A 24,800-nucleotide genomic window follows, 5' to 3' on the forward strand; every position below is an offset into this window, starting at 1 on the left:
GGGTAGGCTGGGTCCCCCAGGATAATGACAGGCATTTCAACATCCTCAACTGTTATTTTCTGGTCTGGGAAGTAATTCCCTTGCTGCAGCCGTTTAAACAGAGTAGTGCTTCTGAAGACGCGAGCGTCATGAACCCTCCCTGGCCATCCCACGTGGATGTTTGTGAAATGTCCCTTGTGATCTACCAGTGCTTGCAGCACCATTGAAAAGTACCCCTTCCGGTTTACGTACTGGGTGCCCTGGCGCTGCGGTGCCAAGATAGGGATATGGGTTCCATCTATCGCCCCCCCACAGTTAGGGAATCCCAGTGCAGCAAAGCCATCCACTATGGCCTGCACGTTTCCCAGAGTCACAACCTTTCGTAGCAGCAGCTTAGTGATTGCTTTGGCTACTTGCATCACAGCAGCCCCCACAGTAGATTTTCCAACTCCAAATTGATTCCCGACTGACCGGTAGCTGTCTGGCGTTGCAAGCTTCCACAGGGCTATCGCCACTCGCTTCTCTACTGTGAGGGCTGCTCTCATCTTGGTATTCTGGCATTTCAGGGCAGGGGCAAGCAAGTCACAAAGTTCCATGAAAGTGCCCTTACGCATGCGAAAGTTTCGCAGCCACTGGGAATCGTCCCACACCTGCAACACAATGCGGTCCCACCAGTCAGTGCTTGTTTCCCGGGCCCAAAATCGGCGTTCAATGGATAGAATCTGCCCCATTACCATCAGGATCTCCAAAGCGCAGGGGCCCGCGGTTTGAGAGAATTCTGTCTTCCAGCAGTGGCCAATTCCAGATGCTTCAGAGGGAATTAACAGAACAGGGTAATCATTGAGTGATCCATCCCCTGTCATCCACTCCCAGGTTCTGGCAATCAGTGGCCAGGGACACCCAGAGCACGGAGTTGCATTCCTCATCATCTTGGCTAGTAGCCACTAATGGAACAATCCTCCATGAACTTACCTAATTCTTTTTTGAACCCATTACAGTTCTGGCCTTTGCAACATCCTCTGGTATATGAGTTCCACAGATTGCCTATGTGTTGTGTGAAGAAGTACCTCTTTTTGTTTGTTTTAATCCTATTGCCTATTAATTTCATTGGGTGACCCTTAGTTGTTGTGTTATGTGAAGGAGTAAATAACATTTCCTTATGCACTTTCTCCACATCATTCTTGATTTTATAGACCTCTATCATATCCCCTCTTAGTCATCTTTTTTCCTAGCTGAATAGTCCCAGACTTTATAATCTCTCCTCATATGGAAGCTGTTCCATAACCTTAATCAATTTTGTTGCCTCTCTTTGCACCTTTTCCAACCCTAATATATCTTTTTTTGAGATGGGTGACCAGAACTGCATGCAATATTCAAGGTGTGGGCGTACCATGGATTTATGTATTGGCGTTATGATATCTACTGTTTTATTATCTATCCCTTTCCTAATGGTTCTTAACATTCTGTCAGCTTTTTTGACTGCCACTACCCACTGAGCAGATGTTTTCAGAGAACTATCCACAAGGACTCCAAGATTTCTTTCATGCTAATTTAGATCCCATCATTTTGTATGTATAGTTGGGATTATGTTTTCCAATGTGCATTACTTTGTATTTATCAACACTGAAGATCGTCTGCTATTTTGTTGACCAGTCACCCAGTTTTGTGAGATCTCTTTGTAACTCTTCAGTCTATTTTGGATTTAACTACCATGAGTAATTTTGTATTTTCTGCCAATTTTGCCACCTCACTGTTTACCAGATCATTGCCCCTACAGCTGTAAGTGCCATTTGCACTGTTAGAGTGTTACAGCAGGTATATGGTAAGGGGCAAGGATTTAGGTCATTGAACTATTGGAGGAACCATTTTCAGATTAAATGTAAAACTGACCCAACTACAGTAACTCCTCACTTAAAGTCGTCCCGGTTAACATTGTTTCGTTCTTACATTGCTGATCAATTAGGGAACATGCTCATTTAAAGTTGTGTAATGCTCCCTTCTAACGTTGTTTGGCAGCTGCCTGCTTTGTCTACTGCTTGCAGGAAGAGCAGCCTGTTGCAGCTAGCTGGTGGGTGGTTGGAACCCGGGTGGACCGGCAGCCCCGCCATCAGCTCCCCCCTCCTGTAAGTTCCCTGTACAGCAGCTGCCCAGCAGGCTAGCATTTGCAGCTGTCCCTCTCCCCACTGCCATGTGCTGCTCCCGCCCTCTGCCTTAGAGCTGCTCCTCGAGACTCCTGCTTGCTGTGCGGGGTGGAGGGAAGGAAGAGGGGGGGCTAATGTCAGGGTGTCCCCCTCCCCCTTACTTCCCTTTACCCCATCTTCTATAGAGCAGGGGGACACACACCAGGGCTCAGGACGGCAGCAGCTGCGGTCTCAGCAAGCTGATCTAATTAACAGGGCAGTGTACTTAAAGGGGAAATGCGCATATTTTCCTCCATTCTTGCTGCTTTGTAGAGTGAGAGAGAGAACCCTTGAGGGCTCAGCCAATTGCTAGTTCGTCATTTAGCAGTAAGGGAAATATCCCACCCTCTGACTCCTCCACCTCAAACAAACTTCACAATCATCATCACTGTGTACCAGCATTAAATTGTTTGTTTAAAACTTATTGTGTGTGTGTAAGTCTTTTGTCTGGTGAAAAAAATTTCCCTGGAACCTAACCCGCTCATTTACATTAATTCTTATGGGGAAATTGTATTCGCTTAACATCGTTTCGCTTAAAGTCGCATTTTTCAGGAATGTAACTACAACGTTAAGTGAGGAATTACTGTACTTGTATTCATTAAAGATCCCATGGCACTATTTGCTAGAGTATGGGAGTGACACCATGCTAAATTCCAACCAAGCTAATTACATTCTGACCTAACTAAATATTCAGTGTAGTTATTCTTTTCCTTTCCTAAACCAATGTATAATGTTACTGATGCTACTAAAATTGTATTCTATTATAGAGGTATACGTGTTATGTGGTCTCTACTTGACATCATATTTTATGAAAAATATTCATGCTTTTTGATCTCAGGAATACTTTCTGAGCAGCCATTTTCCCCTGATTTTCATGCTATTATAGTCAAGCTTTTATACTTCATCCATCACCACAACAGTGCAATTATATTTTTTGCTATCCCTGCTCCCTCCCATTAGATTTGGCTTTGGTTTTTGCTAGTCTAGTTGCAGTTTAGTTTTCTTTGTCACACTACAGACACCTCGAGCTTACTGTACCTTTTTGAGATGTACTTCATGGTGCTACTTTATGAACACTTTAAATCAGTAGCTCTCAACCTTTCCAGACTATTGTACCCATTTCGGGAGTCTAATTTGTCTTGTGTACCCCCAAGTTTCACTTCACTTAAAAACTACATGCTTACAAAATCAGAAATAAAATACAAAGTGTCATTCACAGCATATTATTACTGAAAAATTGCTTACTTTCTCATTTTTACCATATAATTTTAAAATAAATCAATTGGAACATAAATATTGTACTTACATTTCAGTGTATATTATATAGAGAAGTATAAACAAGTCATTTTCTATATGAAATTTTAGTTTGTACTGACTTTGCTAGTGCATTTTATATACCCTGTTGTAAAACTAGGCATATATCTAGATGAGTTGATGTACCCCCTGGAAGACCTCTGCATACCCTCAGGGGGTAGGTGTACCCCGGTTGAGAACCACTGCTTTGAATCATCAGAAATTTCCATGGATGCCCATCCAGCATCACAAAGGGCCATTACTTCCATTACTTATAGCTTTTGATTTTTGTTCAAATATCCCATACCAATACTTCATATGACAGTCAGTCTATATGTTCATCTAAGCCCATTACCCAATAATGGATATAGTGTCAATTGACAGGGAACTATATTGACAGACCCATGTTCAACATATTAACTGTTCAACACTCACAATAGAAACAGCTAAGAAAGATCATCATAAATTTAATTTGCTGTCAGTCCAGCACCCTAGAAGTAACCATTGATATACATCTCTACCCTGATATAACGTGACCCGATATAACACAAATTCAAATATAACATGGTAAAGCAGTGCTCCGGGGAGCGGGGGGAAGAGAGGGCGGGAGCTGTGCACTCCGGCAGATCAAAGCAAGTTCAATATAACGCGGTTTCACCTACAACGCGGTAAGATTTTTTGGCTCCCGAGGACAGCGTTATATCAGGGTAGAGCTGTATTTTCTGCGCAAATATTTTGTCCACTTTTGTTTACAATTATTAAGCTACTAGTAACATTAAAATACACAGTAAAATTTTTCCAGGGCCAGATTTAGTGAGGTGCTATTTCTTACTAGCTCTGCAGAGCTCTCCCATCTCACACTGACTTCAATGGGAGTTAAGGTAACTTCACCCTTTAGTTAATAAACTGAAAATTAAAGCTGCTTGCGACATAAAACAGAAAATGCAACGTGTTCCAGTGAATGTATATATTCGCTGTATTTAAGTTCCTCTTGTCTGTATAACAAAGATTCAGTCCATTCTGAGGCTGTAGGGAACATGAGGCTTTTTGATAATGTACTTCATTGCAGATCTTTGTTCCTGCAAAGATGATGTTTTTCTGAATGGTGAGTTTTGATATCTATTCAGTGAGGCCAAGATTTCACCAAAAATATTTACTGTGTCAATATGCCAGCAGGATCAAATCTTGCTAAACAATTTTACCATAGATATAACTTATTGCTAGAATTAATTTAGCTTTAGTTTTTCCGTATTTTGTCCCTTTATTATTGTTAGTTACTTCACCATTATATCCACATTTTTACAACCTTGTAAAATACAGCCTCATAGTGGGGGCTTTGTTCTATTATTTTTAAATGAAAACCACAAATTAAAAAGTAGTATTGATGACACAAGACAACTTTTAATTTGCATCTGTTATGATTGATCATTGTCACTCTTTGCACAGAGGACTTTGCAGGCCTCTAGCATGATTCTTAAACATGGTTTGGTCCTGTCCAGACACACTGACATGACAAAATGTCCCATTCTCCCATATGCTGCAGCCCATTTATGCTGTTCTGGAATAATGGGGTCATAAAAGGAGTGTAACTGGCCCTTACAGAATACTTCCATTTTACAGAGTAGAGTTGGCCTCTTTCTACTTCTGGTGTAGGGACTGGGCCAAGGAAGGGAGGGTGCCTGCCAGTGTAACAGTATGTCACCAATTATGGTGGGATTTCAAAAGTATTCTGTATTCATAAGAACATAAGAATGGCCATACTGGGTCAGACGAATGGTCCATCAATGGTCCAGGATTCTGTATTCCAACAGTGGCCAATGCCAAGTGCTTCAGAGGGAATTAACAGAACAGATAATCATCAAGTAATCCACCCCGTTGCCCATTCCCAGCTTCTGGCAAACAGAGGCTAGGGACACCATCCCTGCCCATCCTGGCTAATAGCCATTGATGGACCTATCCTCCATGAACTTATCTAGTTCTTTTTTTAACCCTGTTATAGTCTTGGCCTTCACATCCTCTAGCAAAGAGTTCCACAGGTTTACTGTGCAGTGTGAGAAGAAATACTTCCTTTTGTTTGTTTTAAACCTCTTCCTATTAATTTCATTTGGTGACCTCTAGTTTTTGTGTTATGAGAATGAGTAAATAACATTTTCTTATTTACTTTCCACCAATCATGATTTTATAGACCTCTATCATATCCCAGCTTAGTCATCTCTTTTCCAAGCTGCAAAGTCCCAGTCTTATTACTCTCCTCATACGGAAGCTGTTCCATACCCCTAATCATTTTTGTTGCCCTTTTCTGTACCTTTTCCAATTCCAATATATCTTTTTTGAGATGGGGCAACCAGATCTGCATGCAGTATTCAAGATGTGGGTGTACCATGGATTTATATAGAGGCAATATGATATTTTCTGTATTATTATCTATCCCTTTCCTAATGATTCCCAACATTCTGTTAGCTTTTTGGACTGCTGCTGCACACTGAGTGGATGTTTTTAGAGAACTCTCTTACATTCGCCTAACTTTGCTGCCACTGAGATCAATGGTAAAATTCTCATTGCCTTTATTGGGAGCAGAATTAGCTTGGGGTTCAGCACATTTGAAAATCCCACTTCTGGTGAGTTATTTCAAATGGTCATACTATATTGAAGAATAGTGTAACATTTTTGGAAATACTCCCTAGGTAATGTGTCTTAGATTCTGTACATCTTTAAAAACCTGCTAAATGTGGACAAAGGCTTATTGTCCAGCTATCCAGATGGATTTAAATTATTAAAACTTTTTAACCTTTAAAATGAACCTAAAACTTTGAATATTGGATATATTGCATAGGTTTTTCCAGCTGAGGAGCTGCACACCCTTCAGAATAATTCCATGTTAATAAATAATATTTTCATCCTTTTTCTTCCCAAAGCACTTTACACGCTTTGTATACAAAACCAATGAAAGGTGGTCACATCTCAAGTGAAGGGTGACAGATAAACAATACTCAGAATGTTACTACTCAACAATGGCTGGGAGGAATTTTTTCTCTCAAGGACACTTAAACAAAACCCTACTACTGAAAATCTTGTGGCTTCATTCTCAAAGGCACTGAGTACCTTTTCAAAAATCATGCCACTGTTTCTTCAGGTATCTTCTGAAAGATTCTTACACAGTAATCTGCATACTATTCTATCTTCATAATAAATTTGGAGAGCTACATCAACCCTGCTGGGATTATCACCTGTGACTTCTAAAACTGACTCTCTCACAAATAAAAAATAAACAGTAATAAACTATGTCAGCAGGACCACCAAGACAAGAAATCAAACCTATGTCCCCCACTTGGCAGTGCAAGAGGGACTCTACACAGCTTTATAAAATAAAACAAGTAAAAAAAAAACCTATCAAATTTAAAAAACTACTTTAAGTAATCTGCAGTTTCCTTTAAAGCTAGATGTAATCTTAGTAGCACAAAACAGGGTATTAAGTGACCCAATGTACTTATGAGGGAGGTGCATATAAAATTCATGAGCTGTAATGTAATTGCTATGCTAGGCAATTTGAAGTGCACTTAGTAAAGTACTCCTGAACATCCTGGAGCAATGTCTCTGCCATAATATGAAGGACTGAATGGTATCCATGGCATGCAAATAATGTTATCTTTGCTAGAATTCTCCATATGTGATTGCAGCGTTCCTTTTGTGACTTGTACTAATATATAAATATTCACTAATATATGTATATATATAGTTATGCATAAACACACAGATACAGAAATGTAAAGAAAAACAGTATTAGCCTACTAAAGTTTGCTGAGCATATGAATTACATCTAAAAATAATGGCCAGTAGTTTAAAAAGTGTATGAGGCGTAAATAACAAGTGATACATAGGAGCAGGCATATACTTTCTGCAACCTTGTTTTAAAACTTTACTGCCAACTTTCTGGAAATATAATCTTTGATGCAGTCATAGAATATGTGGTTATATCTATGTAAATTATGGATGAACTCAACTGTTAAGGGGAGGAACGAAAAATAGATAGCAGCAAGGAATGATTGAATAACCGGAACATTTTCTCTAACTGATTCATGAAATATGTAAAGGTTTCACAAATGTGATTTTATTAGTAAAGCAAACAGAAGAGATGCATTTTTCTAATGAAAAATTATATCTAAAATAGGGCAGAGAAAAACAGCAATAAAGAACCTTTGAGATTTTGTAGAGAATATATTTTCCACTGCTTTCTACAGTAAATGTGTGTGAGAAATGTTATTGTTTATGTTCACTGTTATATTCACTGAACTAGAATGTAATTTGTTCACTGAAATATGTCCCTGAAAAAGGACAGAAGTGCCCTTTTTGTATATAACCATTTTTGTAGGTTTTGTACATTGTTGAAAAATCTGGAAAGGTGACAAAAGTACATTTAAGAAACACTGACAAAAAGTAATAGAGCAGCTCAGTTGTGTTTTTGATCTAATATTAAAAGTTCCAAAACTTATAGCACAGTATTAGTCCCGCATCCTGCAATAGCTTAAGTACATGGGTAATTTTACTCACATAAATATACCCATAGAAGTCAATGGGATTACTCACATGAGTAATCTTAAATTCCTATTTAAGGGCTTGCGGGATCAAGCCCTTACTTTACAGCATATGAATGACCATTTTAAAGAAAGGCATACTAAAAGTCAGAGCCTATCATCTTGACATCAGACCAATGGATAACTTTTAGACAGACTGAGTTAAAAAAAAATGAAGCAAATGCTCTATTTTGAACTTCACTAAAGCAGGAGTGAGCTCTGCACTGACTTTCTTTGCATGTCATCAATTGAACCTCCCTCCCCGCCCCATGGTCTCCATCCTATAGCCATTACACATGCACAACATCCATTGAATATAGAGGGAGTGTTGCTTGCATTAAGACTGCAAGATTGGGCTATACATTATCTCATGTCTGTCATTTCCATTTCCTGAAGCAAGGACAGGGGATTTCTATGTCAACAAATTCAAAGCTTTCTACTCCCTTCAAGTGTACTATGTATAATACTATGCACTTACTGCATGCTGTACAGTGACTTTCCTCTCAAGAGCTACTTTTAGAGATAAAGGTACTGCATTTGGTAAATATATTTGTCTGGGAGGGACATTACAGGATTGTCAACATATTTTTGTGGGTGCTCCATAATCAATAATCGTTTGCCCCATCTCAAAATATTTTTAAACATCAAATTTGTGTTTCAATAAAATAAAGAATATAATTAATTTTTTTCATTATAAATGGACTAATTTAGATGTCCTTCTAAAGAAGAACTTTGTACTAAATATGAATGCACAGAATATTGGTCTTTATAAGTTTTTTGGGGTGAAATCCCCACTCCTCTGACTTCAACAAGGTCAGGATTTCATCCATAGCACTTTTTCAGTAGCATACAGAATTGATAGCCTTTAATATTGGAAATAAGAACAAATATGAAATCCTAATTCATTTGACCTACAAGGATTTGGTAGAAAGAAGAGAAGAATGAGGGGGGATTTGATAGCTGCCTTCAACTACCTGAAAGGGGATTCCAAAGAGGATGGATCTAGACTGTTCTCAGTGGTACCAGATGACAGAACAAGGAGTAATGGTCTCAAGTTGCAGTGGGGGAGGTTTAGGTTAGATATTAGGAAAAACTTTATCACTAGGAGGGTGGTGAAGCACTGGAATGAGTTACCTATGGAGGTGGTGGTATCTCCTTCCTTTGAGGTTTTTAAGGTCAGGCTTGACAAACCCTGGCTGGGATGATTTAGTTGGGGATTGGTCCTGCTTTGAGCAGGGGGTTGGACTAGATGACCTCCTGAGGTCCCTTCCAACCCTGATATTCTATTATTTGAATTTTATATAAAAATGTATAACATTGATTCATTAGATTTTAGGAACACTGAAGTTTTCAAGAAAAGAGCTATAAAAATAAAGGGTAAAAGGATATTAGACCTAAGGAAAAAAGAAATAAAATATCCAAAAAAATTCCAAAGAATCAATATAATTTTAATGTACTGGATTTTTTTTTGTGAAAGCTAGTTCTCTTCTACAGCTTTAAAAAGGATTCTACATGATAAAAGTAATTTGGGGCTATTATACTCCCTTTCTCTAAATCAGCGGTCGGCAACCTGCGGCACGCGGGCTGATTTTTAGTGGCACGCTGCTGCCAGATGGGGTCCTGGCCACCAGCCCCTTGCCAGCCCACTGCCAGCCTGGCTGTCAGGGGCCGGCGGACAGAACCCCAGACTGGCAGCAGGATGAGCTGCTCAGCCTGCTGCTGGTCTGGGGTTCCATCTGCTGCCTGCGCTGCCGGTCTGGCACGCGAAACCTTTTACTGGCATGCGAAACCTTAAATTAATGAAGACTTGGCACACCACTTCTCAAAGGTTGCCGACCCCTGCTCTAAATAAACATAGCAATTTACACAAAAAAAACTGTACTGAAAATGAGGACAAAAGAGATTAGACTTCAGTAAACATAGCTGGAAAAACTTGAACGACAAGGACAAAGTGCACAGGGAACAGAGTTTAGGGCTAAGCTACTAATTGCAGATGGCATTATTATTTATATGGCACCCCAGGTGTTCATTCACTATATTTAAATGTAGTGACAGGGAGTTCAGCCTAGCAAGGAAAGATAATTAAGACCAAAAGTCCAAAAAAGAATGAGTCACTTTTATCAAGATATAGTTGTAACATCTATCTGAAATTAACCAAAGATGAAATCCTCTCAGCAGTAATGATGAGTAGGGAGGGGTAAATGGTTCAGTGAACTAATGCAGATCTGATTCTAGTAACTGGCTTCATATTTTCAAATGGAAATGAGGCTTTTTATATCAACCTGATTTGGATTCCATCTGCAAACTACTTGCCCTATTTCTCTGAAAGAGTCACTGAAACTGTAGGCGAGAAAGAGGGTAACTTTACAAGTTGCAGGAAAACTAGAAGTTTGGGCTGGATGTGCATGGAAGGGGTCATATTACCTGTACTGTTATGGAGGTTTATTAGTCACTTTGGGCCTGGTATTTTCAGAAGTTCTGAGTACCGACACTACAGGTCAACAGGAGCTACCCTCCTCTTAAAATGAGGCCATTAAAAGATACTAATCTTAACAGATTAGACATATACTATTTCCACTTAGCATACTGAGCTCTAAATCAGCTTATTTGCCACTCATACTGCCACAGTCCAAAATGCTGGCAATATTTTATTATTAAAATTACCCTTAGAGGCAAAGGAAATACTAAAAATAATTAATCCAAGAAAGAATTCTATTTAAATGTTGATTCATGGTAGTTCTGTAAGTCAAGCAGCCAGAAGACATAAAATATTACTATATAATCTTAGAATTATATCTCTTAGGAATTTGTATTGACATTTTATAATGCACAGATTTCATCCATATTGATTTAGAGCATTGGAATAAATGTACTTTACGTCAAATTCCCATTAGCAATAGCAGTCATTGTATGCATAACTTCTTGAACATTGCACTAGAATTTAAGCTCATTAGGTTCAGTCACAGTTAGTTTCAAATTAGAATGAAAATAATGCTGAAATGAGACTGTGGGGGGGGAGAGAAAGGACGACATAATAAAGTCTATTTGAAATGAAAACGGTACATTAACTCCACAGAATGCTATCCAGGCAAACTCATTTATACTAGTGTGAAGCTTGAATACTCAAGAAACTTCACTATTCCCGTGCTAGATAGGTGTTTTACAGTCTCAGCATACAGCAACCCTCTTATAGCCATGACTGAATTTAAAATCACATGGCATGACAAATCTTGGGAAATTGATTCCTAAGGTAGGGAAAGAAACTCTCTCTTTAATCATTTGTATGACCAGTTCTCTCAGTCTTTTGGGAGCTTCCTAATTCATTAGAAGAGGACCGTTTCATGCTTAATCTGCAGCCACTCTGCTCTCCAAAAGACATCAGACCTCACTTTACAAGGTGATTTTTAATTTTACATCAGGAAAAAACCTACTAAACAGATTCTACTTTATAAATATAACTTTTTTAAATATAAAATTATATGCTCATAAAATAAATTACTTTGTAAAACAGTTAAATATATTTCAATGTAGGTTAAATGGCCAAGATTTATTAAAGTGTATCGCTTCAGCTGGCAAGGTGCTATCTTATGCCCCAAACCTGCAATTCCATTGACACAGTTGGATGCCTATGCTTATGCAAAGCCCACTGAAGTCAATGGGGCTCCATTAACGTGCAAGGATCAGCTGCATAGATGCCGTTACAGGACTGATGAAATAATGTACTAAACAAAGAATGTGGGGAGATCTGGAAGACTCACAAAATATGCCCTTCCAATTATTGTAGCTGCCTGGGGGAAAAATAGCATTTTAGCAACCAGACCAATGAGGTAACAAAAGAGAAGTCCAATCTCAAATTCATAACTCTACAGATCACTTTTTAATGGGTGTGGGCCAAAATTTTCAAACTTTCAGTCCTAAAGTTAGGAATCTATATCCGTAATTAGGCACCTTTTGAGCAAAACACATTATCTACTTAATTAACTTTAAGCACCTGCTTAAGTCCATCCCTAATTAGAAAGCCACTTAAGCATATGCTTAATCACATGTGTAAGTCTCACTGATGTCAACTTTAAAGTTAAGCATATGCTTAATGCTCTGCTGAATAAGCATAGACTTATATACTGTATCTCAGTGCTTTGTTGAAACAGAGCCCTAACTACATGAAATAATAGGCTCTAGGTGTTCAATACCTCTGAAAATTAGCACACCTATATAAGTGTCTTAAACATGGATATAATTGACTACATTAAAGTACCCATATGAATTTTGGCCTTGATATTTTGAGGTTTAACCTCATTTAAGGGAGAATAGGGCTAATAGTCTCATGCCACACTATCCATGCTGAAGTTGGAAAATAGTGTTAAAAATGTAAGTTTAAATTACATTTACCTGTTTCAACATCTGTTAAATGAAGCATAGAATCAAAGCCTCCACTGAGAATTCTTCTTCCACATAAAGACCACTGAGCAGTTCGAACAGCACAGCTGTGACAGGAGTATGTTTTTAAACAACAGCCTGTATCTACAGCGTTCCATATCTTAAAAAGAAACACAATGACAGGTCTAAATATAAATTTAAAAACACCAGTAATTAAATTATTCAACCTGCTGATAAAGAATTAGAACAAATCAATTAGTCTAGCTGAGAAAGTTTCATATGGTTTAACAGATTTGATTTTGCTATGAAGATGGGATTAAAGTAATACTGCACTCCCTTAAATTATGAAAATATTTTTACAGAATCACAGAAATGTAGAGTTGGAGAGACCTGGATATCAGCTAGTCCAGTCCATTGTGCTGAGGCAGGACCAAATAAACCTAGACCATCCCTGACATATTTGTCCAACCTGTTTTTAAAAACCTCCAATTATGGCCATTCCCCAAACTCCCAAAAGCCTATTTTAAAACTTAACTACCCTTATAGTTGGAAAGTTTTTCCTAATATCCAACCTAAATCTCCCTTGCTGCAGTTTAGGCCCATTACTTCTTGTGGTGGACATGAGAACAATTGATCCCCATCCTCTTTATAACAACCCCTAACAGATTTGAAAATGAACATGCCCAGTTTTTTTAACCTTTCCTCATAGGTCAGGTTCCCTAACCCTTTTATCATTTTTGTTGCTCGCCTCTGGACTCTGTCCAAGTTGTCCACATTTTTCTTAAAGTGTGGCACCGAAACACACTACTGCAGCTGAGGCCTCATCAATATCGAGTGGAGTGGTACAATTACCTCCCGTGTCTTACATACAACACTTCTGTTAATAAATCCCAGAATTATATTAGCATCACATTGTTGACTCATATTCAATTTGTGATCCACTAGAACCCCCAAATTCCTTTCACCAATACTACTACCTAGCCAGTTATTCCCCATTTTGCAGTTGTGTATTTAATTTTTCCTCTTAAGTGTAGTGTTTTATACTTATCTTTCCTGGATTTCATCTTGTTGAATTCAGACAAATTTTCCAATTTGTCAAGGTCATTTTGAATGCTAATCCTATCTGCCAAAATGCTTGCAACCCATCTCAACTCAGTGTCATCTGTAAATTTTATAAACAGATTCTCAACTCATTATCCAAGTCAATAATGAAAATATTAAATCGTATCGGACCCAGGACTGACCCCTGTGGGACCCCACTAAATAGACCCTCCCAGTTTGATAGCAAGCCTTTGATAACTACTCTTTGAATATGGTCTTTCAACCAGTTGTGCACCCCCTTTATAGTAATTTCACCTAGATCGCATTTCCCTAGTTTGCTTATAAGAATGTCACATGGGACGGTGTCAAAAGCCTTATTAGCAAAAGAATAAAGACAATAAGCATTCTTGTGGCAGGCATAATTTCCTGAGAATTCATAAACTGTTCTCAGTGGCAGCTCTTGTCAGACCTTCCCACTGCCATTCTCTCGTCTCCTTCCATGGTGAGAAACAACCCCAACAACTCCTGTTTGTTCCCTCTTGTTTCTCTCCCACATACTTCACCTGTAATCAACCCCATTTGGCAGGCGCGCCGCCAGCTTTTTTGGCGCCCTAGGTGGCGGAAGGTCCCGCCCCCGAAATACCAACAACCGGGGCAGCCGAAGATCCGGCTGCCATGGTTGCCGCCCCCCAAATGTTAGCCCCTAGGCGACTGCCTAGGTCGCCTAATGAGTTGCGCCGGCCCTGCCATTTGGTAGTGAACAGGAACCCTGGCAGACTACAGATCTGAGATTTGCCTATATGTTGTCTAGGCCTGATTCTTCAGTCTTGCAAATACTAATTTCAGGCATTTTGCCACTCTCAAACTTTGCTTAAAAACTAGATATGAATATTGTCATGGAGACTTGGGTTGGGTTCTTCTAAAGTGCTCAGCACGGGCCTAATTCTAGCTTCAACTGGAGCAAAGTTAGGCCAATCTAAGCACTTCTGAAAATCCCACCTCTACTGATTACCTAGACAAGAAAGCTGGCTCCCAGCTCCTGAGCCGGGTTGCTTACAGGTCTCCGCTCCAAGCCAGGCTGCCACCCAGGCTCCTGACTTCAGCTGCTGCCTGGGCTCCCAACTCCCCATTGGGAGCCCAATGTCTCCTGGGGTCCTGGCTCCCTGCCAGGAGCATGGCAGCCGACTGGACTCCAGGCGTGGATCTCCCAGCCGGAGGCAAGGAGCCTTGTGTGGCTTCCCCCTACCCCCCCACTCCCAGCTCCCCCATACAGCCCCTCTTCAGTAAGTGGAAGAACTCCTGGTGAGGACATGCACCACCAACAGAAGGAGGGTAGTGTGGACATCAGCCACGGCAGTAATTAATGTGGTGGCTGTAACTTGAGCTAAAATAGGTCGACTTAAGATTGTAGTGTAGACATAGCCTAAATCTTGCTGCATATTTCAAACAAAAGTTGCCTGTAAGCTCACCAAAGACAGTCTTTATTCTTTCTATCCTAATTAACTACTCATTTGTTAAGCCTTGATCTGTATTATTATTTATATAATGGTTGAAATGTGCTAAGCAATTTACATAACATAGAAAAGACAGTCCCTGCCTCAAAGAGCTTATCTAAAAACACAAGGGCCAAATTCTGCCCTCATTTACAGCCAAGCAACTCCACTGAATTCAATTATTAATTAGTAAGATACAGTTGATTATGGTTCTATATTTAAAACAATTAAATGTGCATTAAAGGCAAAATGAATGTTGTAAATGTCAACACATGACTGGTTGTCTTTTTCATTGTAATAACAGCATAGATCAGGAACACTAAGCTGTAAGAAGAAAACAGCAAAAGAAAAATATTTTGGTATTTATTTTTATGTCCTTCTTCATAATTTTTTTTCTTTTTACTGGACTAGAAAGGGTTACTATCTGGGAAGGATTTGTTGATAGCATTACCTGTATAACAGACTACTCTTCACAGGCAAGATTCTGTCTTATGACACTGCTTCGAAGTATTCCATAACACGTACTGAATATGATTTTACTCTGATAAGCAACCAATTCTTGTTAGTTCCTTCACTGGTCATTTAAGCAGGCTTCACAACAGTTGTATCCTACCTATTCTACCCTAACTATGAGCAGGGAAATCAAGAAAAAAATATTAAAATACTTTTGGAAACAAGGTTCTACGATCTTTTAATGACTTTTAACAATCATTTCAGACATTACTATACCAAAAAAAGGAGTTAATTATGTCCAGGAGCTATTTTAGCATGAGGAAGCTACTGAATGAATCAAGATGAAAGGAAAAACAGGTGGTAAATGCTTCAAAAAAAATTCCCTATCATGTTTTAATGATTAAATATGAAAAAGCAATTTCCTCAAGAAAGGAAAAATAAAACAAGCTTTAACAGCATTGCATGGTTTTGGTTTAGGAATAGAAAATCTGTATAATAGAGAAAAATATGTAACACAGATTGTGCTTTATGTTCTTCTCCATTTTATAGAAGGGAGCAAACATTTTACACCTGTGGATATAAACCATTAGAGACTGAGTGAAAGGGAAAAGTCACTACATGGCATCCTTTCCATTTCCACCGCATAAGCTGCCATCAATTGCTTTCACCTATATAATGTTTGATTTGGAACATATGTCTTTTAGGGGTGAGGTGGCCAGTTACGAGAAGTGGAGTTGGAATGCAGTTGCTTTGGAGGCATGCCCCTATGCAAATTAACCTGATCCTGCAGAAGATGTTGCTGTTAGTTAATGCTGATAGGTTCAGCATCTACTGTGGCTTCACACAACTTTAAGAGACACTCAAAAAATGGAGAGATCGCACAATAAAAGCAAAGCAATACAATAAAAGCAAGGCTACACAATAAAAGTTGTCAGTGTTATGTGTAGGGCAATGATCAGAGGCTCAGAAAGGGATGCTCCACGTCAAACAAAATTCCTTAAGGTTTGCTCCAGAGTTTCCTACAAATCTCTGGCCTACGTGGTTTTGGCTAGACACAGCTCAGTGATATAGACACAGCTCTCTGCCCTGCTGTGGGAAGGAAAGCATGCTGCATTTTTTTCAAAAGAACTCACCAGTTTTAAAAGTAAGTATGTCTTTGCCTGTGGAAGATGAAAAATATTGTTTACAAGAATCTGAGGCTACCAAAGAGACCAGTGATATCGCAGGGAGCCCCTAAAACACCAATTATAATGATGTAGTCATACATATGAAAAACAATACTAAGATAAGCCACTGACCAAGAAGGACATCAAGGAACAAGCTTGGTGTTCAAGAGTCAAGGCAAGATTGTCCAAGGAAACTAGTTGTGCACTTTCCATGTAAATAGTAAATTATTCAGAGGTGGAAAGTAATGCATGACCAACTGTGATAGAATGGGATATATCTGAGTTAAATTATTAACTCTATCTTGTTCTCTGTATGAAGTGTTGGATACTGTGATTGCACAAGTCTGGACATGCCCAAATACAACCTATCAAACTGCATTCTGGACAGTTGTCCTTCCTGGGAAAGGTGCTTGACACCTCGTTGAAGGACTATCACCAAGAAACCATCAACTTTGATTGGGATGGGATGGTTATTGAGAGATAATGAGAAAATGGACTTTCTACTAAGCAGCCCATATGGGAGGCTAGGGTAAGCATGCCTGAAAGTGGGTTGGAGCTTCCCCATGGAGCACATGGCAGAGAAAGAGAGGCTTAATTAAAGAGCAAGATTCTGCTTTGTACAGAGGGATCAACCCTCACCACACATAAGACTTGCAGGAGGGTGTTAGCAGGAGGTACTCTGACTATCCTGAAAAGCTGACAAACATTAGATTCACAAGAAGGGGTGAGATCAGACCGGGAAAACTGTGTCTCAGGCAAGCTGTCCTTACCCATACACAGCTGCGTAGAGCACGACGAAATTTGGGGCACCAAATTTCCTGGTGCCCTACGTAGCTGAGTACCACTCCAGCCCGTTCCACCTCTTCCCCATGGCCCCCACCCCTGCTCCTCCCTAGCCCCACCCCCACTCCACTCTTTCCCCTGAGGACTGCAGCAGGGGTCAGGCCTGCACTCACCAGGCAGCAGTAAGTGGAGCAACCTGGCCCCAGCCCGCTTCATGCTGCCAGCTCCCAGTCGCGCCACCAGGGAGTGCTGGGGGGCAGTTCCCCCTTCCCCCACAAGTCCCAAGGCTGGGAGCCAGGGGAGCAGAACGAAGTGAGCTGGGGCCAGGTCACTCCACTTCCCGCCACCCTGTGAGTGCAGAGTCAGGCCTCCCCTGCACTCACCAGGTAGCAGGAAGTGGAGCCACCTGGCCCCAACCCACTCCGCTCCGCCAGCTCATTTTAGGGGTAAAGTTTATTTGGTTATGAAATTCCTTTGCTAAGCCTGTGTTCCTTCCTTTCCCACTATGTTTTCTTCAAAGGGGCTTAACTAGAAGTTTGGAGTGCCCACAGCTTAGCTGGAGCTCTGTGGGAGTGTGTGCTTGGGACCGGTAGGACTCTGGGGGTCTCAGACACTGATTTTGGGGTCTAGAATGGCAGTGACACCCAAGGAAGGGTGTCAGAGCCAGGTCTGAGCCTGGGAGTCTGTCCTAGAGTCCCAGAGCTAGAAACAGTGACTAAACTCTTCCCAGATTCAGTCGGCTTGGAAGCATGTGGGACCTGATTGGGTCTACTGAGAAAAAAATAATTTCAGAGTGGTAGCTGTGTTAGTCTGTTTCAGCAAAAAGAACAAGGAGTACTTGTGGCACCTTAGAGACTAACAAATTTATTTGAGCATAAGCTTTCATGGGCTAAAACCCAGTGACCATATAGGGAGGTACAGGGCAAGGATGTAACACAAACCACTGATTTTCAATGCCAGGAGACAGAACATTCTTGGGGGCAAGTCCAAAACTGTGGAATGAATTCTCCCACAATGAAGGGCCATCACACACCACTGCACTTACTGCTCCAATGCAAGGTGCATTTCACTAATATCAATACACAGTATTTTTTTTAAAAACTCTTTATCAAAACAAGACACTCCAATGAATGCATGGGGAGAGGATGAGAGAACAAACATCACATGACAGATGTTAGTCATGTTGTTTAATACACTGCTGGAAGGCACTAAAATACTACAATGATGAGCGCCATATAAGAACCTATACAGAACAGAATTGAGGCAACGGGATAGAACAAAGCATAATTCGTAAATATCCAAAAGTGAAGCTTTTTGGAGATAGTTTTCTACATGAATTCACGTAATGTTTCAGTCAATCTGAATCTGCATTTTTCAGGTAAAAGGTTTTGGGAGAAAAGTTTTATCTGGCTATATATGGAGCATGAATTTACATATTAAATCTATAAAAAGAACAACAGTCGGGGGGATATAAGGACTCCATTAAAAATATAGACAGATATGCATACTCCTTGATACATATATATTAATACCTATTTAGTCTTATGGGATTCCAGGCAATCATGCAAATCTCAGATATAAAGTTGGAAAGAATTTATCTTTAATTCTTTTTACCTATTTTGACATAGAAAGCTATTTTTAAAGTAGGTGTCACATGCCACGTTCTTGCAAAACTCTAAATCTTTTAACATGCTCAGCATTATCACTGGAAGAAACACAAAAACATCTTTGCATTTTTCTTTCTTTACTAAGTTCGCTCTTTTATCCCATGACAGAGGATTGGATTTTCAATTGCTTAGCTAACAAGTTAAACACACACTTCAAGGTGCTACTTTGAAAATATTACTTTAAAAAGTGACAGTACATGATTTCAATTATGAACAATAATCTTTTTATCCCTTCTGTTCATAAAGTTTATTCGTTTTTTTTTCCTCAAGAAAGAATATGGCTCTCTTTTTATTACTGTGGCCTTGTTCCTACCTCTGTGGTTATAATGGAAATGTTGACACAACAGTAAAAAAACACCTATCCTCTGGCACTTAAAGAAATATACTGTTTTAGTTCTTTCAGTCAGGAAACCAAACTTGTCTACAGATTAGTCTGTAATAACTCAATATTTTGAGGCAACACAATGCCAAGGTTCAGATGAAATTAAAAAAATGTTTTCACTTGAATTAACTTAACTTTTAGTTTTGGGAATTTTTCCAGTCCAGTAAGTTTATACCATATTTCTGCCATTGCCAATCAGTTTTCTTGTACATATGCATTCCCCAAATTTAAAACTCTGATTTCTGGGCCAGTATGATGCCAGTAGAATTTCTTTAGTTTTACATTGCCTGATCCTCTCTGTTGTTCTCTATTAGCATAGGTGATGGAACTAGGGATACTGGCGGTTGCTGCCACACACCCTGGCTTGAAATTGTTTCCATTATATACAGGGTTTGCAGTTTGGTTCAATGGCTCTCAGCACCCCCACTATACAAACTGTTCCAACACCCCAATCTATTAGGCTTTGTCTACACTACGCACCTTTTAGCGACACCACTGTGCTGCTACAGCCGTGCCACAAAAAGGCACGCAGCATAGCTGCTGTTTGTTGGTAGGAGAGAGCTCTCCCATCAAGAAAAAACTTCCACCCCCAACGAGTGGTGGTAGCTTTGTCGGCAGGAGAGTGCTCCTGCCGACAAAGCACTGTTCACACCAGCGCTTTCCGTCAGCAAAACTTTTGCCTTTCGGGGGTGGGTCCGCACCTCTGAACGACAAAAGTTTTGTCGTTCAGTTGCCAGTGTAGACACTATTATCCTCTTCAAACACAATAAAAAAAGAGAATCTGACAGATATAACTAAAAGAACCTTACTGGTACCACAATGGCCCCTGAGTCATGGTTCTTCCATCTAGAGGATTTGGCCAGAATACAGTTCTGGATCTGGATCCAGGTTTCATTTCGTAATATGGAAAATTATTTCATACCATCAACAACTCAAAGCATCAGACTGAGTGGCACACCAGCTATTTCATATGCTGCTGAAGGATCACTTCAGCCCATTAAGAATTTAAGGTAGGGTTTAAGTAAGAGGTAGGGTTTTTTATTTGTTAGGCACAGGAACTGTATACAAAACAATGGAATAAATTGCCCCAGACCCATAGGTTTGTCTATTTAGGATGAAGTTGTGCTTTTAAGAAACATTTTGTGTTGAGGTGATATGGAGCTGCACTAACTCAGCAAGCACTTGGATAAATATTGTGCCTTAGGGTGATGCATCCATTTTCAGATGGTACAATCTGCTACCTCCAAGGCACGTTTAGGCTGCCCTGCAGACCAGTGCAAGAAGGAATGGTCATGATCCTCTCCTCCTCTTCATTCCCTAGGGGCAACTCAGAGGGAGGGAAGACCATGTATTCTTATTATAGTAACTTTTAGTCTTGTTGTCAGCTTTCTTATCAGCACATCGAAATAAAGGCAGCATTAGTATCTATCTTAAGTATTTTTACCATACATTGGCAATCACTGTAGTATCTAGGCACTGAATTACATAAATGACTTATGATAGTTTTATAAATAGTGCATAATTGCTTCAAATAAATGTAGTGATAGGTTTAAAGACAGACAGTCATAAGTTATAGTGATAAGCTTAAAGACGGTTTAAAGCCTCTAACACTGTCATAATGTATTTGCATAGGTTGCACAATAAGTTATTATTTTATGGTAACGCTGGACACCTTGCAGCAATGTCATGATAAAAAGGAATTCTGATCATCCTAACTAGAAAGAAAATCAACTTAATGCATATGGATTTTGGTGATCTACTGATGTTGACAATATTCTTATAAATGTAAATTAGTATCTTATAAATACTGAGTATCTTACTAATACTGAGACAACTGAAATGTTTGTTTGAAAAACAGATACTATGTATATCAAGCAGTTTTTCCCAACACTGCTCTCTTTCTATTCCCAAGAATGGGAATTTAGACTTAGAACTCATTGATTAAATCAATACAAAATTTATGGAGACTGTAAATGATGCCATTACAAGCTACTGTGAAGTAACCATTTCAATGTAAATCCTGGGGGATCCCATTAAGATGCCATTAAAGGACCATTACGATGTGTAATTTCAACAGTAAACTGTTTTCATTGTAAGTCATATTATCATTTTAAAAACAAAGAAAATGGAACACAAAAGCTACATTAAAAATGATTGAATCACAAATTATCGCAAAAGCAAGGATATCCTTCATTAAGACGACCACAGCACCTCATCTTCGCCCTTTCACAGACATTTTTAATTTGGGTACATCAGGTTAATCAACTAGAGTTCCCATTTAGGCACCTACATTTAAGTGGCCTGATTTTCAGAGGTTCTGTGCCAGGGCCGCCCAGAGGATTCAGGGGGCCTGGGGCAAAGCAATTTTGGGGGCCGCTTCCATAAAAAAAGTTGCAATACTATAGAATACTGCATTCTCATGGGGGCCCCTGCAGGGACTGGCGCCTGGGGCAAATTGCCGCACTTGTCTCCCCCCCCCCCCCCGGGTGGCTCTGTTCTGTGCACCTACCAGTGTCATTAATGCCAAGGGGAATTGTGGGTGTCCCATACCTCGGAACATCAGAGTTTTTATGTTAGATGCCCAAATAGAAACTTAGGTGACAAAAATGATTAGGGGGCTGGAGCACATGACTTATGAGGAGAGGCTGAGGGAACTGGGATTGTTTAGCCTGCAGAAGAGAAGAATGAGGGGGGATTTGATAGCTGCTTTCAACTACCTGAAAGGGGGTTCCAAAGAGGATGGATCTAGACTGTTCTCAGTGGTAGAAGATGACAGAACAAGGAGTAATGGTCTCAAGTTGCAGAGGGGCAGGTTTAGGTTGGACATTAGGAAAAACTTTTTCACTAGTAGGGTGGTGAAGAACTGGAATGGGTTACCTAGGGAGGTGGTGGAATCTCCTTCCTTAGAGGTTTTTAAGGTCAGGCTTGACAAAGCCCTGGCTGGGATGATTTAGTTGGGTTTGGTCCTGCTTGAGCAGGGGGTTGGACTAGATGACCTTCTGAGGTCCCTTCCAACTCTGAGATTCTATGATTCTATGAATTCTAGGCATCCAAGTTTGAAAATGTTGGCTTTTATGTTTAGATAATGCATATAAATGGCCCACTATATCACTTCCTTCTACAACTGGCCAAATATTCCTTACACTAAACAGCTTTGCTTGAGTGAATACATGCTAAGTATTATTACTTGTAAAGAACCACCAGGTACATGTAATATTTACCATTGCTGAGATCACAGCCTATAATTCTGACCAGTACTGTCCCACTGTTTCCTTGTATTGCCCTGTTTGTCTAACTCGGGTCTTTTGTCTTATAGATTTTAAGCTCTTTGGGGGAAGAAATTGTCTTTTTGTTCCATGTTTGTACAGTACCTAATGTAATGGGGTTCTGGTCCATGACTGGGGCTTCTAGGCACTACAAAAATACAATTAAAGACTAATAATTTAAACTTATTTAGCACATTTCATCTAAAAAGCTCAAAGTGATTTACAAGTATTATCCCCAGTTTACTGATGGAGAAATTTAAGCACCGAGATGTTAAATGGTTTGTCCATGGCCACACGGTGGAGAAGTCAGGAATACAAGTTAGATTCTCAGCCCCATATGCTAACCAGTAGAACACAGTAACTTCCCAAAAATAACACTCATGAGCCCATGCAACTATAATGCATGGGAATTGTGGCAAACCTTTGTTTGAAAGCTCCAGTGTGGACCACTATGTTGGTCACTGGTGCAGTAGCAATGCAACATAGGGTCAAGCTGGTAGAACTGAGGAAGCAATGAGTTTAGTCTTCAAAAGGCCTCTCTAGCAACCCCTCTTCCAAATCAAAGGAGAAATACTGATGGGCTCTAAAGGGAGCTGGTTCCAAGTTCCCTACACTGGAGCCTTTCCGACTAACTGCAGGTTGAATAGGGGAGAATTGCACAGGACCCCCTTCCAAAAACACTGACTCCAAAATATATTTTAATTCCATATAAATCATCCTTAAAATGAAGTACAGTAAAACAATTTACAGCAAAAAAGGAGTCCATAGTAGACTGAAGAGTAAAAGAAAGTTTTAAGATGTGATTAAAAGTGAGGAAGTGATTCAATGGTCTGGATGGAAGAGATCCAGACAAAGGGTGCAGCAGAAGTGAAAGTGTGACTCCATGGGGGAAAGGAATCGAGTTAGCCAAGATTTATAAGGGCCAAAGAAAGCAAGCAAATAGATGGAATATAAGAAAAGGAAGGATGTGTCAATATATCACTTTCTTGCTTATTACACATTCATTGATATTTCATCTGTAAAAGTCATGTTCTTCCCTTTAATCTAGGATATATACCCTCTAGAAAAAGCAGTGCAGCGGGATATATGCTCCCCTCATTGTGTGCTTACAACTCTTATCAATGTAAATGGAAGCTGGAAATGAGCAGCTGAAATGAAATCTGAAAGATTCCTAACTCTGATGATATTTCAACCATTGTCTAGGGTACAGGGTATGCAATATTCAGGCTTGGGCCAGCAACAATTTTAAAGACTAATATCTTTCAATCCTGAAGGTTTAGAAATGAGAGCCTATTATGTACAGAAAAAGTTCCCAACAGTGAAATAACATTTAGTCTAAAATTTCTGACCTGAATCACAGAACATAAAAGCATTATTTGACTTTGGGAAGCTGACCACTCACGTCAGCACATTTTACAGAAAAGGGTCAGAGTGCTGACAGCATTAGCTTTTAGCACATAGGACAAGTATAACTTAAATAACTCAGGAACATTATTATTAAAAAATAATTGAAAAACAAGACCTTCTGAAAGTCCATGGTGCAAGAACTATGGATGTCATGGGAACACCAGCAGGTTTCAGTGAAGTTACTGATTATTCAGTTTCTCTCCAAACAATACAAAGGTCATAACTATTTAATGTAACATCTTTTTCTATACATTTGTGTTAATTCATTTGCATGCAATGCATGTAACCTTGCATCTGATTTCATATCCTCTGCATTGTCTGAAAATACTCTTGCATGAATTGACATGTTTTAATGCACACTTCCTATAACAGACTGATACTCAACTTTCTACCTGGGCATATTTCTCTTTCCAGGGGTTGCCAACTTATTAAATCTTTCTTCAGAAGGCATGTATTACTTGAACATGAAAGTGTAAACTGGTTTGAATTTTAACAAAATGTATGAATAAATGTTTTTGTCACACTGTCTGGATTGGTTCACAACTGTGAGTGCCTACCTCAGAGTAGACTGTCAGAAAACATGACAGACACCCCAAACTGGTGGTATGTTCTATAATTATATTTCACCAGGCCAGTAAGAAATGTGAACTCCTGGATCACTATAACGGTCTTACCATGGAGTCACAGACACTCCCCTTAGACTCTCCAGTATATCTTGATACCCAGACAACCTGAATTTTGT

General features: G+C 39.7%; 1 protein-coding gene across 2 annotated transcripts in view; it reads right to left on the reverse strand.

Moving 5' to 3' along the window:
* The window catches only part of WDR25 (WD repeat domain 25), a 135,413-nt gene that overhangs the window by 63,878 nt on the left and 46,735 nt on the right, over positions 1–24,800 (reverse strand). For both annotated transcript variants that reach the window (XM_045012816.1, XM_045012815.1), the window contains one exon: positions 12,413–12,560. In XM_045012816.1, the coding sequence (XP_044868751.1) occupies positions 12,413–12,560 (148 nt within the window). The remainder of the gene's footprint in view (positions 1–12,412; positions 12,561–24,800) is intronic.

The sequence above is a fragment of the Mauremys mutica genome, chromosome 4, assembly GCF_020497125.1.
Source record: "Mauremys mutica isolate MM-2020 ecotype Southern chromosome 4, ASM2049712v1, whole genome shotgun sequence".
Lineage (NCBI taxonomy): Eukaryota > Metazoa > Chordata > Testudines > Geoemydidae > Mauremys > Mauremys mutica.